The sequence below is a fragment of the Saccopteryx leptura genome, chromosome 2 (genome assembly GCF_036850995.1).
Source record: "Saccopteryx leptura isolate mSacLep1 chromosome 2, mSacLep1_pri_phased_curated, whole genome shotgun sequence".
NCBI classification, from domain to species: Eukaryota; Metazoa; Chordata; class Mammalia; order Chiroptera; family Emballonuridae; genus Saccopteryx; species Saccopteryx leptura.
Window position 1 is genome coordinate 114959573 of NC_089504.1, and position 14405 is coordinate 114973977.

General features: G+C 48.9%; 1 protein-coding gene across 3 annotated transcripts in view; it reads left to right on the forward strand.

Annotated features, from left to right (window-relative positions):
• Positions 1–14405, forward strand: part of PRMT8 (protein arginine methyltransferase 8) — a 98191-nt gene that overhangs the window by 58803 nt on the left and 24983 nt on the right. For 2 of the 3 annotated variants that reach the window (XM_066365740.1, XM_066365742.1), the window contains exons 4-6: positions 739–802; positions 11411–11449; positions 13859–14001. In XM_066365740.1, coding sequence (XP_066221837.1) covers positions 739–802; positions 11411–11449; positions 13859–14001 — 246 coding nt within the window. The remainder of the gene's footprint in view (positions 1–738; positions 803–11410; positions 11450–13858; positions 14002–14405) is intronic. The other variant, XM_066365741.1, reaches the window with a different exon arrangement.

Sequence of the window (14405 nt, forward strand, 5' to 3'; positions counted from 1 at the left end):
CTGGCTGGTCTCTGCGAGGGGCCAGCTCTGGGCAGCTGCCTGTGTCAGCATCCCCAGCCCACGGCCTCTAACCCAGCTTCAGGTTTGATCTCCTGCTACTCCCACAAGGTCCTTTTATCAGCTAAAGGTCAGCTAATCCCCCAAATACCTTGGCCCTCTGCTCAGACGACTTGAGGAGCATGGGAAGACTTTTAGATGAAAAAGAATTCATTCTTTCAAAGGTGGAGACTGCAACAGAGGTGAGGGCTGATTTGTGTGTGCTGAGTTGGGGGAGAGATCTTAAGAGTGGCCCCCGAGGCTCTAACTCTGCATTTTCCAGGTGATCCCTATCCTGGAATGTTCCCAGTTAACCCATGAGTGCTGGGGGCGGGGAGGGAACACTGAGGGAGGCTCACAGCACCGCTGGTCAGTCCGATCCATCCTGGGAGGACAGTGGCTGTGCCACCTCATCCTGCACTTCCTTGGCGGGAAGAGTGAGGCCTGTCACCTCCTCCAGAATCTCCCAATGTACACCTGGGGGCCTCCCTTACAAAGCACAGCAGAGGCAGCTCGGCTTAGTGGAAGAGCTGCTGGCCTGCAAGTTGGGAGGGCTGTGTTGCTGCTTTTCATCTGCCACAGATCAGCAGTGACAGCTGTGGGCAGGTTCCCGCACCCCTGCAGGCCCCAGCTTCTCCCTGTGTGCAGTTGGTATTGGTTGTCTTTTTGACGCATTGCTCCTGTGTTCTCTGCCCTTTCTAGATTGAGTGCTCCAGTATTTCTGACTACTCAGAGAAGATCATTAAGGCCAACCACCTGGACAACAGTAAGACAACCTCCATGTGCTTTCCCATGGATGGAGGGGGTGGGGGGCTTGTACTTCCTGGTTTGGGGTGGCATAAACTGACATAAGAGGGCAGAGCACAGAGCTCTTAGCCTCGGGAGGGTGGAGCCCAGCTGAGGCCTCGTTAGCAGACCTGTGGGCATGGGGTTTGAGGCTCCTAGTCCATGTCATGTCAGTCAGCGCAGCTTCCTCTGAGCCCAGCCTGTGGCTAAATTCTTACTTGCTCTGCCCTCTGCTTGGCCCCAGCTCTGGACAGTCCATTGAATTTTGCGAAATGGCAGCTATTCCTCCTTCTTCCCTTCCCTCTACACTCCCAGTCCTGCCTCTCCCCACCACCCATGGAGTGGCAGACCCGGGCCCTGCCTTGGGGAGAATGTGATCCTTTCCTGCCCACAGGCCCTGCTGCTGGTAGGGCTAGCTTAGCAATGGGGTTGTCGATGGAAGCGGGACCTTCTTCAAGCTGGAGTCTGATTATAGAAGTACCATATTCCCTCATGTATAAGATGCTCTCATGTATAAGATGCACCTTAATTTGGGCCTGAAATTTGAAAAAAAAAATGCATAAAGTTATGGAACTCAAGTTTTATTCATCATAAAGTTCACACAACTCCTCCACAAGTGCAAAAAAGCAAGAAATGCAAGTTAAAAAAAACCTACAACCACTGTATAAGACGCACCCAGTTTTTAGACTCCAATTTTTGGGGGGGAAAGGTGCGTCTTATTCATGGAGAAACACGGTATATCCCCTTCCCTTCCCCTCCTTACTCCTTTCCCATACATCGCAGCATTTTCCAGGCCCTTTGCCGGGAACACATCTCGAATACACTTATGCCTGCAGACACCTCTGATTAGATGTCCTTGTATCTTTTATCAGTTATCAGTCAGCAGAATGAGATTTATCGCTGGTGGGGCCAGATCATGTAGGGTTTGCAAACTAGGAAAACAAGTCTTTAAGGATGGTGGAGGTCTTTTGAGAATTTTAAACAAAGGAAAAGCATTCTTCATGGGAAATGAATTGGGAGTTCTCAGCATACAGATGCACAGATGTTATTTAAAGCTACACGATGAGGTCACTTAGAGACGAAGCACAGCTAGAGGAAATAAACGGGCTGGAGAGAGGGCTCTAGGGCATTTCAACATTTGGAGGTCAAGCAGAGGAGAAGGGGCCAGCAGAGAGGCAGCAAAGAGGCAGTGAGGTTAATGGGCATTCAGGAGAGAAGAGTCCTTGGAATAAACCAAGGGAAGGAGAACGTGGTCACCTCTAGGGTACGCTAAGAGGTCAAGTAAAATAAGGTCAGAGGAGCGGCCATTGACTTTGGTTACATGGAGGTTACTGGTGTTCTTTTTTATTTTTTATTTATTTTATTTTATTTATTTTATTTTTTTTGTATTTTCTGAAGCTGGAAACAGGGAGAGACAGTCAGACAGACTCCCGCATGCGCCCGACCGGGATCCACCCAACACGCCCACCAGGGGGCGACGCTCTGCCCACCAGGGGGCGATACTCTGCCCCTCCGGGGCGTCACTCTGTTGCGACCAGAGCCACTCTAGTGCCTGGGGCAGAGGCCAAGGAGCCATCCCCAGCGCCTGGGCCATCTTTGCTCCAATGGAGCCTTGGCTGCAGGAAGGGAAGAGAGAGACAGAGAGGAAGGAGAGGGGGAGGGGTGGAGAAGCAGATGGGCGCTTCTCCTGTGTGCCCTGGCCGGGAATCAAACCCAGTACTTCTGCATGCCAGGCCGACACTCTACCACTGAGCCAACCAGCCAGGGCCAGGTTACTGGTGTTCTTAACAAAAGCAGACTGAGTATAGGAGTGGGGACCAAAGTCCAATTAGAGTAGGTTAGGGAGAGACTATGAACTAAGGACCATAAATAAGTCTTCTTGCTGTAATGGGGAAGAGAAAAATGGAACAGTAGCTACAGGGGGTATAGGCTCAAGGAAGTAAGCTGTTTTTTTTACGGACAAGATACGAAAGTGTGTGTGTATGATTCAATAGTCCAGTAGAGAGAGAGAACCGAATTGCTGTTCCAGGAAAAAGTGACTTCAGGAGCAAGGACTTTGAGAAGGTAAGAGGGTCTGGGGTGCAAAGGTGGAGCGCTAGTTTTTTATTTGGAGTAGAGACAGTTGAGCCACAGTAATGAAGGGAAAGGGTAGCATGGAGGTTCAGAGGGAGGTGGGCTGGTGGTGAGAAACCCCTGCTTTGTTGCTTCCATTTCCTCAGTAAAGAATGAGACAGTCATTGGCAGAAAAAAACAGGAGGGGAGGGGTATACATGTTTTGGAGGGAGGTGAGGAGGAATAGAATGGTCTTTTAGAGGGAGGGGAGCAAATACACTGTCTAGTAGGGACAGCTTGTGGGGGCGGTCAGCACTGGCTGGAGGTGTGTGGATGGAGATATGCAATGAACTCGGTTCTGGTACTGTGCTCAGCAGGCTGGGTGTGGGTGGAAGGGGAGCTGCCTGGGTAGGAGCTTTGCTGGGAGGACACAACAGAGGGAGGGAGGAGGCAGAGTTACAACAACAGTGGGCCAAACCGTCTAAGCTGGGTGAACAAGGAAGTGTGGAAGTGAAGGGGCTGGAGGTGGGTGAGTGCTAATGGAAAGGGGTGATGGGTGACCAACATCTACGGGGACCACAAGCAGAGCCCAAGATCCAGAGGCCTCTTTGAAACCTGAATGGGGAAAGTGTTGCTCAGATACTCCCCAACCTAGAGCCGGGCATTCAACCTCTCTTTGTTCACTCAGGGAGCCAGATCTCTCCTGTATACTCCTCAGAAAATCCCTGAGCGGGGTGGAAGGGACAGAGAGCTGACCCGCTCTCCTTGCCTACTAACAACGGGGAAAGAAAACGGCTGTTCTTCCTCTATAAAGATGACACTGCCGGGCAGCCGCGTGTTTTCACCTGACCTCCCTCTACCAACTCTGTGAAAATGGGCAAGTGGGGGACACTTCCCCTGCCTGTGCACAGGCTTCACCTGCACAGCGACTCCTGCTTCCGGGGCTCTGCCTGCACCTCGCTCTTTGACTGACCTCCCCGCTCTGGCTTTAGAAAGCCACTGCCCTGCAACACTGGTCGCGGAGTGCGCAGCCCCAAGGGAGAGGGGACTGACAGCAGCTGAGACCCCTGCATTTGAGGGGAGGGCAGTCTGGCTCTGAACGCTTGCCAGGAAAATATTGCACAGCCCCTAATCGCCCCTCTGGTTCACACTTCATGGTCCCTACCTCCCTCCTCTGCCTCAGGCTCTTTCACTTTTTAAATTCCTTTTCCTTTCCTTTTTGTCTTCTTTCTTGTAACCTTAAAAACATTCCAATTTACAAAAAAGGTTTAAATACAGCTGTTTCTTTTTAAAAAAAATTTTTTAGCCACTTGAGAGTAAATTGTTGACATGATGCCTGTCATCCTTGAATACATGAATGTATATTGCCTACAAACAAAGACGGTTTCCTATGTAGCCACAGGGCAGCCATTTGAAACCAGCAGGGTAATGTGAATACAATGTCATTACCTAGTGCTCAGAACCTCATCACATTTTTTTGTGTGTGTGTGAGACAGAGACAAATAGAGAGAGGGACAGACAGGCACAGACAGACAAGAAGGGAGAGAGATGGGAAGCATCAATTCTTCGTTGCGGCACCTCAGTTGTTCATTGAGTGCTTTCTCATATGTGTCTTGACCGGGGGGCTACACTGGAGCGAGTGACTCCTTGCTCAAGCCAGCGACCTTGGGCTCAAGCCAGCAACCTTTCACATTTTGCTGGTTGTTACAATGGCATGCTTCATAGCAAAAGGATTCAGGTCCAGGGCACACGTCACCTTTAGTCATCATGTCTCTAGTTCCCTTCAAGTGGGGACACGCTTTCTTCAGCTTCAGTGGCCTTCAGAACTTGAAGCCAGTATTCTGTGAATGTCCCTCAGTTTAGGCTGTGTAACTTCCTCACAGTTGGGTTCAGATGACACATCTTGCAGAAACACCACATAGGCACACTGTGTCTCATTGTGTACTAGGAGGTGGCATGTGGTTTTGATTTGCCTGATTCCTGATAACACTGACTTTGAACACGTATTTCAGGCTCTGTCTGCCAGCCTCCTTCATGATGAAGTTGCTCTTTCCCTCTTCGTAATTAGTAAGATTATCTGGGATCGGTACTTCGAAACCATGTGACTATTTCATTCCTCATCCTTAATTTCCCATTTTATTCAATAAGTTGCATTTGTTATTATCCGTACATACTTTGATACTCAACATGTCCCTGATTTGGTCACTGGGAGCCTCTTCGAGCCGGTTCCTAGGTCCTTTTGACATGTCTCTTTCCCTTTCTGAAAGCTTTTCGATTTCCTGGCAATTTGTTTCAGGCTCAGCTTGTACTTTCCACAACTGTTCTAGAGTCAGGTGTCTCTCTGGGATGCTTGATTCCATTTAGCGGACGGTTTAGAAATGAGGATCCAGGTCTAGGTGTGCTCACTGATTTTAGGGTGCTGATGCTCGCAGGCTGTCTCAATAGAAAGAACGGGTGTGTGCGTGTGTGTGTGTGTATGTACACATGCACTTACATAACATAAATGTCTACATCTGTCTATACATACTGTCAAGTATGAATTCATGTTACACCTCTACTTCTAATTCAGCACCACGGTGTCTTGCTTTTATAGCATTTCCCATGTTTGTGACTCATTTCTCCGATGGTGAAAACTCTGGCTCCTATTATTCTGAATACGTTTACTTACTGGATCCGTCCCTTTGTGTGTAAACAATATCCCATTGTCGGCACCCCCTGCCCCGTGCAGATGCTTCTGTCACCCGGTGCCGGGCTCCAACACCCTGTGCCAGGCGGCCTCCCACAAGGGCACCCCCTCCCTGCTCAGGTTCCATTTGGCTGAGTCAGGCTGCCCTCCTGGGCAGAGGTCCCCCTGGGCACCTGCATTTCACCCTCCCCCATCCGAGATGCCCTGCTCACCCTGCTCCGACTCTGATATCCCGTGCTGGGCTGCCCTTACTGGCTCAAGCTGAACCCCTCACACTGGGCTATGTGGCATCTGTACCTCTACCTGGGCAGCAGAGATCTAGATTATTCAGCCCCACCTGATGGCTTTAGGGTGGAACAGTTCCATGCTTTGTAGGTTGATGGTTCACACTTGATTCTGTTACTGTGGCAAAGGCCCAAGAAGGACAAACCATTGTTGTCAGGTGAATAGCCAGCCCCATGCCCTGTACCTGCTCCTGCCCCCCCCCCCCCCCGTGCTGAAGAGGAGAGAAGTTGGCCCAGGGGCTCTAGAAGGCTGAGCTGCCTTCATCTCTTCCTCCCTGGGCACTGCAACAGCCGGGTGGGGCCGGTGGGGCAGCAGGTCCTGCTGGCTGCACAGCTCGTCCGGCCGTGGCATGTGTCCTAGAAGGAGGACAGCCTAACTGCACGAATGCTTCCATGGAAATGCGTTTGAAATGCTGTGTCAGCCAGCACTTGCGTGGGGCTCAGGAGTGTAGGTGTAGAAACATAAATAACAACACAGGACATAAAATACCTGCCACCCAGAATCAATCAATCTTTCTCCCTCTCCACCTCCACACAGCTCTTCAGGATGGATTACTCACGTGTAACCACGCACCTCCATGAGGCCACCTGCAGTGGCCGTGCAGCCTCACACGCTGCTTCCCCACGCATGTCCTCGACATGTGCGCCAGCCTCCTCCCTGACCTCTGCACCGACAACTATTATTTCTTTTCTTTCCTGCCGAGGAAAGCAGTGGGCTGCCAAGATTCGTTTGTGAACGTTGACATGGGAGCTCGGGGATTGATACAATTTTAATAGTTCTAGAAATAAAAAAAGGATCATGTTTTTACGGCTCAGAAGACTAAAGAGAAAAAAGTGTATCCCTCCTTTCTCTTCTACTGGTGCGGGTCTACACAGCATGGATGGAAGGGGTCTGAGCTGAGCACGACAACAGGGTGGCAGCAGACAGAGGGGCCTCTGCAGTGCGCCGTTAGGGAGGGCGTGGTCGCATCACTTCACCTTTCTGAGCTCTGCTTGGTCCCTGGAGAGGAGCTATGTTGATGAAGGTCTTGCAGGGTTGTTGGGGGATTAAGGATCATGTACATAAAATGCCCAATGGGGGGCCTCGTGTATAGTAGGTGCTTAACAAGCACGAACTATAGGTTCTTTCAGGCTTAATGTTTCACACTTTGCTCTTTTTTGGCCACATAGCTCCAAGCCTTTTATAGGTGGTGCTTGGCTTCTCTGCCCCCACAGTCCTCTGTGCTCTGCAGTCATCTGGTCCTGGGCTGCCCCCTCTGATGGGGTCCTCGTCACAGTCTCTGAGAGCCATGAGTGTAAGAAAGCAATGCCCTCTGCTGAGGCGAGTTCTAAGCCCTCCCGGGTCCTTCCTGTTGCTCTTTTGGGAGCAAAGAGATTCCTTCACATGTTTACCCCCTCCCACATCTCCTGGCTCTACACCCCCAGTTGCTTCACCCTTTGTGCTGGTTTGAGTCACCTTTTCCTCTGGCCACGCCTCAGCATCTCTCACACCCTTGGAGAGTCAGGCTAAGAAATAAACCCAGCAAGGCGACTGGCCCAAGCGCCTGTCCCTGTAATAATGTGGCTCTAGTTTCCATTAGCAGTTGTGGGAAAGGCCATATCACACTGATATTGAACTGGAATCCAATCCAATTGCCTACGTTTCTGGAGAACTGTAGCTCCTCTCCCATATCTGCTCAGTGGATGTTTTAAATCCAAACTGAGTCCCATTTCTTATTTATATTAAATGCCATGTTGTTAGATTTGGTCCTTCCTTACACACAGAGCCGTGCTCTTCCATGGTCATTGCTCTCTGCCTGGCATTACTTACATATCTGATAGGTTCCCTGGGGTGAGTGTGGGTGCTTCTTCTGGTGGTTCACGCTCAGCTCTGAATCTGCAACTCGGAATTCAGTCAGGTAGCCAGTTATGAACCCACACGATAATCTGTCACATTCTCCATAAGGATGCTACGGAGGCAAGGTTTTGTTAAATGCACTTTCTGCGTTTCAGTTTCCCCATCTGTGAAATGGGAACTCTAGTGGCACATACCTGATAGAGTCATTGCAAGGGTCACAGAGTTCCTGTATGTAAAACCGAGGTGCACTGGAGTGGGCTCTCTAGAGTCTAGATTTCTAAGAGCTGATTGTCCAATTGTCAGTAGATTTGTGGAATGGATATAGTCACCACTTTGGTGAAGCTGGCCACAGTGGGAGTGTTTACATTACAGAAATCAGCAAATAGGAAAATCAAGGTTTCTTTCTTGGAGAGCACACCACTGGGTAAAATACAACAATATCCAGTGGGTGATAGGCACCCAATGTTAAGTATTGTTATTATTACTTCATTTAGTAACTTGACTAATAACCCTGTCAGAAGATGAGAGGAGATGAGTCCGCTATAATGGTTTTTAATGAACCTGTACTAGTGCCTCCTGGCAGCGGTTCCTTCCTTTCTATGCTGCTCGGGAGGCAGCCCGTTAACAGTCTTAGGGCTAGGCTTCCTGCTCCCGTTTCTTCAGGCATTGTTGTGCAAGCCCAGGCCCTGTGCCAGAAGCTGGGCAGTCAATAGCAAACAGGATAGGTGAGAGCTTTGCTCATATGAAGCTTACAGTCTCACAGAGAAGACAGACATCAAAGCAAGTGAACAAACAATATCACAATGCACTTCAAATTGGGAAAGCACTTAGGAAGAAGCATGATAGCGTCAGTGAGAAAAACGGGTATCCACTTTGGACCGAGGGCTGGGAGGGTCTTGCTGGAACCACTTACCCCACCTTCTGAGCTGATTTGTGGGCCTATCTTCCCAGCCTGCCGCGAGCGACATTGTGATGGGAGCTGAAATCAGCCATGGTGGAGTATTTATACCACAGACATCAGCAAAGGCTACAAATCAGGGCTTTTTTCCCCTCATGGAGCCTGTTCTTAAACATTGAACAGCACAGCACCAGAAAGAGGACCTTTTTCTGGGAAGAGGGCATGGAAGCTGAGAACTGAGAGACTGAGAGAGGTCAGCATGTTCAGAGTGGAGAGATGGGTGTTGACACAGTAGGATTACTGGTGGCAGCAAATCCCTGGGCTGGGAGGCACGTCTGCCTTTCCTGCGGATTATGAGTGAGTGTCATGCTTTTCTGAATCCCTGAGCCTTCTACATTCCCACTGATTTCAACCACCCTGTCTAGTACCACTCGCTTCTTAACTCCCTCCCCCTTGGCCCAACTCACAAAACCATCTACAGATGGCCAGTGCGTGGGGATCTGCCCTTGGCTGCACTGCACCAGGGGTTCTAAGCGGTTGGAGATGACTTAGGCTTGGGACAAGTCTTAGTGTGGTTTTAGCTACCTGAGTGTTAGTCCAGCCAGTGCCTAGGGGAGGAGACATGCCACACAGGAACTCTGGCCCTGAACGGGCCCTGGCCAGAGCTGAGAGCTCCAGCGAAGCAGACGGGCCCTCAGCCCCCACGGGAGCCCGAGCAGGCTAGGGCATGAAGACAAGCAGATTATGTGCCGGGGACAAGGCAGAAGCTCAAATCCTATGTTCTTGGATAGAATAGAGGACTTGGGAAGAGAGAAGGAATTATATTTGAATTTCTATCATATTGAATATGCAGAGCACACAGGGCTCCTTTACGCCACCCCAGTTACGGGGTATGTTTGCAGGAGATATTCCAAGTGCCACCAGATATGGAGGGTAACAGTGTTGGTGTTCTCTTTCTCCCTTCACTACTGGCTTAGGAATGGGGCTGGGTCTGACCCTGTAAGAGGTTTATCCGTGTGCCTGGATCCTGGAGAAGAGGAGGGTGGGAAACCAAGGCGGGCCTGATGGATTCTGCCTCTAGGATGATTCCACATCTGCTCACCCTACCAACCAGCCCGGCCAGCCTTCAGGGGGAGGATGGGGTTGTCCTTGGCCTTCTCTGATTTCTTTCCTCCCACAGTCCCAAGCACTTGCTTGGTGTGCAGCAATCCCATGAGGTAGGTGAGGTGGGTATTCTGATCATTTGCCGATGAAGGAGAGGACTCTCAGGGAGGTTGGGGACTTGTACATGACAGGCCTAGATTTGGGCTCCACCTTTTGACTTCTGTAAACTCTAGTTCTCTCATTAGGCAAATGGAACAATGAAACCAACCTCACAGGTTCCTGTGAGGGTTATTGGACAATATATGTAAAATCACTCTGCAAGCTGCTACTCAAATGCTGGTAATTTTTTACTATCATAATTAGGACTCGTTTAAAGATCTTTTGTCTCTGAATCCAATACGCTTTTTCTCAAAATTGCTCATTCATCCACTGATTCGTTCAGGAACAATCTTTGAATGCTTGTGAGTAGTCAAGTGCTCTGTGAGGTCCTGGAAAGGGAAGTGAAGATAGGCATCCAAGAGAAGGAGACCGTAGGCCAGAGGTGAGTCGGCCCTCAGAAGGGGCCTGGCAGGCGGCACGGCTGTTCCCAACCCGGGTGTGTGAGCAGCATGGCAAGGGAGTGGGGGGCAACGAGGCTGCACGAGAGGGTGACATTGAGGAGGCTCCATGGCCTCATTACATGCTTCCTGTCCTTGCACTCATGACCCTCAGGCCCATGCTTGTGTGGGACAAGATCTGCTCTGGGAAACAGTGAGGAATCTAGAGTGGGGAGACCACTGACATAGGCCCTGTGGGGGCCACTGGCTGGTGAATACCCCGGAGGCCCAACTGAGATCAGGCTGACCTGATTTGTAAAAACAAACAGACAATGAACAAACCACCAACCAAATCAAACAACCTAATCTGTTAAACAAATCACCATGAATTAGAATGACTAAATTTATGTAATAACCACTCAAGCCAAAAGGAAAAAATAACCCCATTAAAAACAACCAAAAAAAAAAAAAATCTGGATGTCTAATTTGTAAACTTGAAGTCACAGGGAGAAACATCTACCAATTTGGCATTTATTGCTCCTTGTTGTGTATTTAATTATGATTAATCATTTTAAGATTTACAGGCCAGGGTCCTGTCACAGCTAGTTGAACAGATTTTCCATCATGCTTATGGAACAGAGCACAGCTCCAGAGAGTGACCTCAGTCCAACCTTGAGTTGACACAGAATGTGTGATGTAGGGTCCAGATTAGAAGTGGGGCTCTGTAGCCCTTGGAGCAGGGCACCTGTAGCTGTGTATGTCCACACAATTCTTCCAGTCAACCTAATGCCACACACTGGCCCAAAACCTTGAATTAATTGCCATTAACCCCATCACAAGGGGGTAACACTTTGCAGTTTGGGAAACTGAATCTCGTAGTTTAAGTAATTATTGGTAAAGACTACAGAAAACAAGAAGGCTATCCCTGAGAACACAGCGGGGCCTTGTAGTTGGGTCCATAGAAACAATGTGGCCCCCCTTTTTTAAAACTAGACTCGAGAAATTAGTGCAAAATTGAGGTCAAACTGGACATTGCAGGCACTATTTCTTTATCGATGTCAGTTATTCCCCAACATGCAAGATACCTTACGGATGGTTAATACATGCTATTTGAAAAATCAAAGCATTTTGGAGCTGCAAAGGATCTAAGGGATTTTCAGACTCAACCTCCCTTCTTTTTCTTTTTCCCAGTGAGGAAACTGAGGCCCCAAAGGAGAGAAACTGATCAAGGTTAGTTGTTAGCTGGAACAAGAGTTTAAGTTGTCTGCCTCCAGGGCCCCAGTGTAAGGCTGTGCGGCTGGGCACTGCCCTGGGTGAGGGGATGTGTGGAGTGGGAACTCCTCTTCACAGCTGGACTGAAGAGAGGCGTGTCTTTTTCCTTTTGCAAAGAGACCATCTACTCACCAAGCCAACTGGGGCCGCATCTGCCCTGAGGCACGTTTGGATGCAGAAGGGCAATGTAAATTGAACAGAGGCCCATGTTGCTGAGCATTTTATAGGGTTAATTGATTCCTTCTGCCTTTTTGTAAGCAGAGCAGCGTGATTTTTTTTGCACTGTTCTGTGACCTGCTGTATCTTTGTATCTCTGTATTTTTGTATCTATAGCAACAAATGGATAAGAGGGCTAGTGCGGAGAACCGGGGCAGCATTCACTCACTCTGGGGGGCACCCAAGGAATGTTCTATACATACCTATCTGTCAGACTAAGCTCTAATTTCTTGTTCATTTCTGCTTCTTACAGTCCTACTAGAGTTCATCTATGAACTCGTCATGGGGAACCTTGTCTAGATACCCAGGGTGGAGGTCATGGGCACCACAGGCAGGAGAGGTCGTGATCTAATGCATCTGTTCATCCATTCAGTAACAATCTTTGAAGAGTTGTGTCCCACAGACATATACAGGCATTAGAGAAGAGCCTTCAAGAAATGTGCACGGAGAAAAGAAAGGGAGGCCATTGAAACACGTTAAACATATTTACAAAATAAGACAAGCCAGGTTTTGCACGCAAATGACTAAGCAGGTGGATCAGGCATATTTTTCAATTTTCTTTCAGAATGAGAAATAAATTAAGCATTTTATTTGCATTTTCAAAAATGCTTTACTCTGTCCTCTTGTGTTTTCTATTGGTGCTTCCTGGATCCTTCACTGGGTTGAGTCCCTGCCCTTGGGTCTCAGAGCACCCCGAGAAGTAGGATTTTAACACCTACTCCTCCCTCCTCCCACCCCGTCCTAACCTTTAAGAGAAGACTGGCCCTTCCTGCTCTTACTTCTGAGAGGTAGAGTGTCTGAGCAGGAACCAGGAGGGTTACATGAGCCTGGGCATCATTCTAGAGTTATCTGGGCCCATGTACATCACCAAGTGTCTAACTTCATATAAAGAAAGCTTTACTCAATAAGCCTTAATTAAGTACCAGATATTGGAGAGCACACCTTCATTAGAGGCCACTAATGGGCACTCTCTCACCTGCACTTATTGCCTATGGAGTTAGGAAATAAAGCCAGTGACCTGTGTGTCCTTTGCCATCTAGAATCCTCCACTTCAAATTAATTATTGTGGAACTGATATTCAGAAAAGATGTGAGGTTTCTTTTTGTTGTTGTTGTTGTTTTAAACTACTGAGTACAGGCCATTGTTCAGTTTTCCCAGCAAAGCTCAGGCATCGTATAGTCTTTCAGAAGATGGTGCAGGAAGAGAGTTTCAGAGCAAGAATGGATGGACCCTTTCAGGGAAAGGTTCCCATGGAGCCAGCCAACCCATATGTCCCCCTGTCAATTTCACAGCGGCATCTAAGAGAGCTTTCACTCTGATCTTTATAACAACGGATACAAAATTCGGCACACCTGTATGTCAGATGATAAAAAACCCAACTAAAAGTTTTCTCCTGCCACAGAAGGACTGAAAAGTCTCTGAAGTGACTCATTAGCAGATGCCACTTGGAGCAAAGGCGTTGTCCCGGCGTTGTCCCCTTCCCCTCTCTATGGGCTGGCGAACAGGGGGACAGGTCAGGGAATGTCTGTCTTCTGCTGAGTCCCGGCTCCTGGCCTGGCACTTCCCATGCATGATTTCATTTCATCAGTACAACCACCTGCGAAGAGGATAGCACTTCCTTGGGCTGTTCTCCTGGGAACTGGAGTTTGATGGTCACAGAACTTGTGGAAAGTAGTGCCGCTGATAATGAGACTACCCTACACTTAGTCCGGGTTTCTCTGACTGGAGAGAACACACGTTTGTCAAACATGAAACTGTCTCCTTCGTGAACTCACTGCGGGATGAGCCCTGGCTGTGAACAGATAAAAGAACAATAGAGGAGTCACCCCAGTCTTCCTGGGGTTTGAATTGTCCCAGGAGCCTAACATGGGGTGAGGGTGCCATGAAAAGAGGGGTCAAGTCACAACAGATCAAACCTGGACTCTGTTTCCATGGCCACCATGGGACCTCTCTAAACCTCAGTTTTCTTACTTGTAAATAAGAGTAAGAATAAAGTATTTACTTTTCTTTAGGGGGAAAACATGCAACTAGTTTTCAATTTTCTTGGTGTACACTAGCATGGTGCAGGCAGAGGTATGCCCCAATCAGAACTGGGCTAGAACATGTAGGTCTGGCCCTGCAGAGTGTGGCCTCGGGGTTCTTATTTTCCAGTCATCACCATATTTAAGGGGAAAGTGGAAGAGGTGGAGCTGCCCGTGGAGAAGGTTGACATCATCATCAGCGAGTGGATGGGCTACTGTCTCTTCTATGAGTCAATGCTCAACACAGTTATCTTTGCCAGGGACAAGTGGCTGGTAAGTGTCCTGCACACTCTCCCCTTGTGGGTCTCTGGCTATCTTTGCTGCTGTGCCCCTGGTCCACAGCCTAGGAAGACATGAGGATTTGGGCTAGAAGATGGTCTCTTCCAGTCTCCCAGATCTGCTTCAGGGAACAGAATGATTATCTGTAGGTCCAACATGTCTAACTGTCACAATGTTCTCCTGTAGGTCTAACCTTGGCTTCCTTCAGCATAACTGAACCCATTCTGTGTTGTCAAGACATAAGTCTATTGTGGTCAACAAATACTTAGGGTTGCATGGTGGCCAGGGAGCCGAGGGTGCTTCTGACCTTGGCTTCTCTGGGCTAAGAGGTCATACCATCTTCCACTGTTCCTCAATGGACTTACCCTCACCCCCCCACTTCATTTGTTCTACTGATT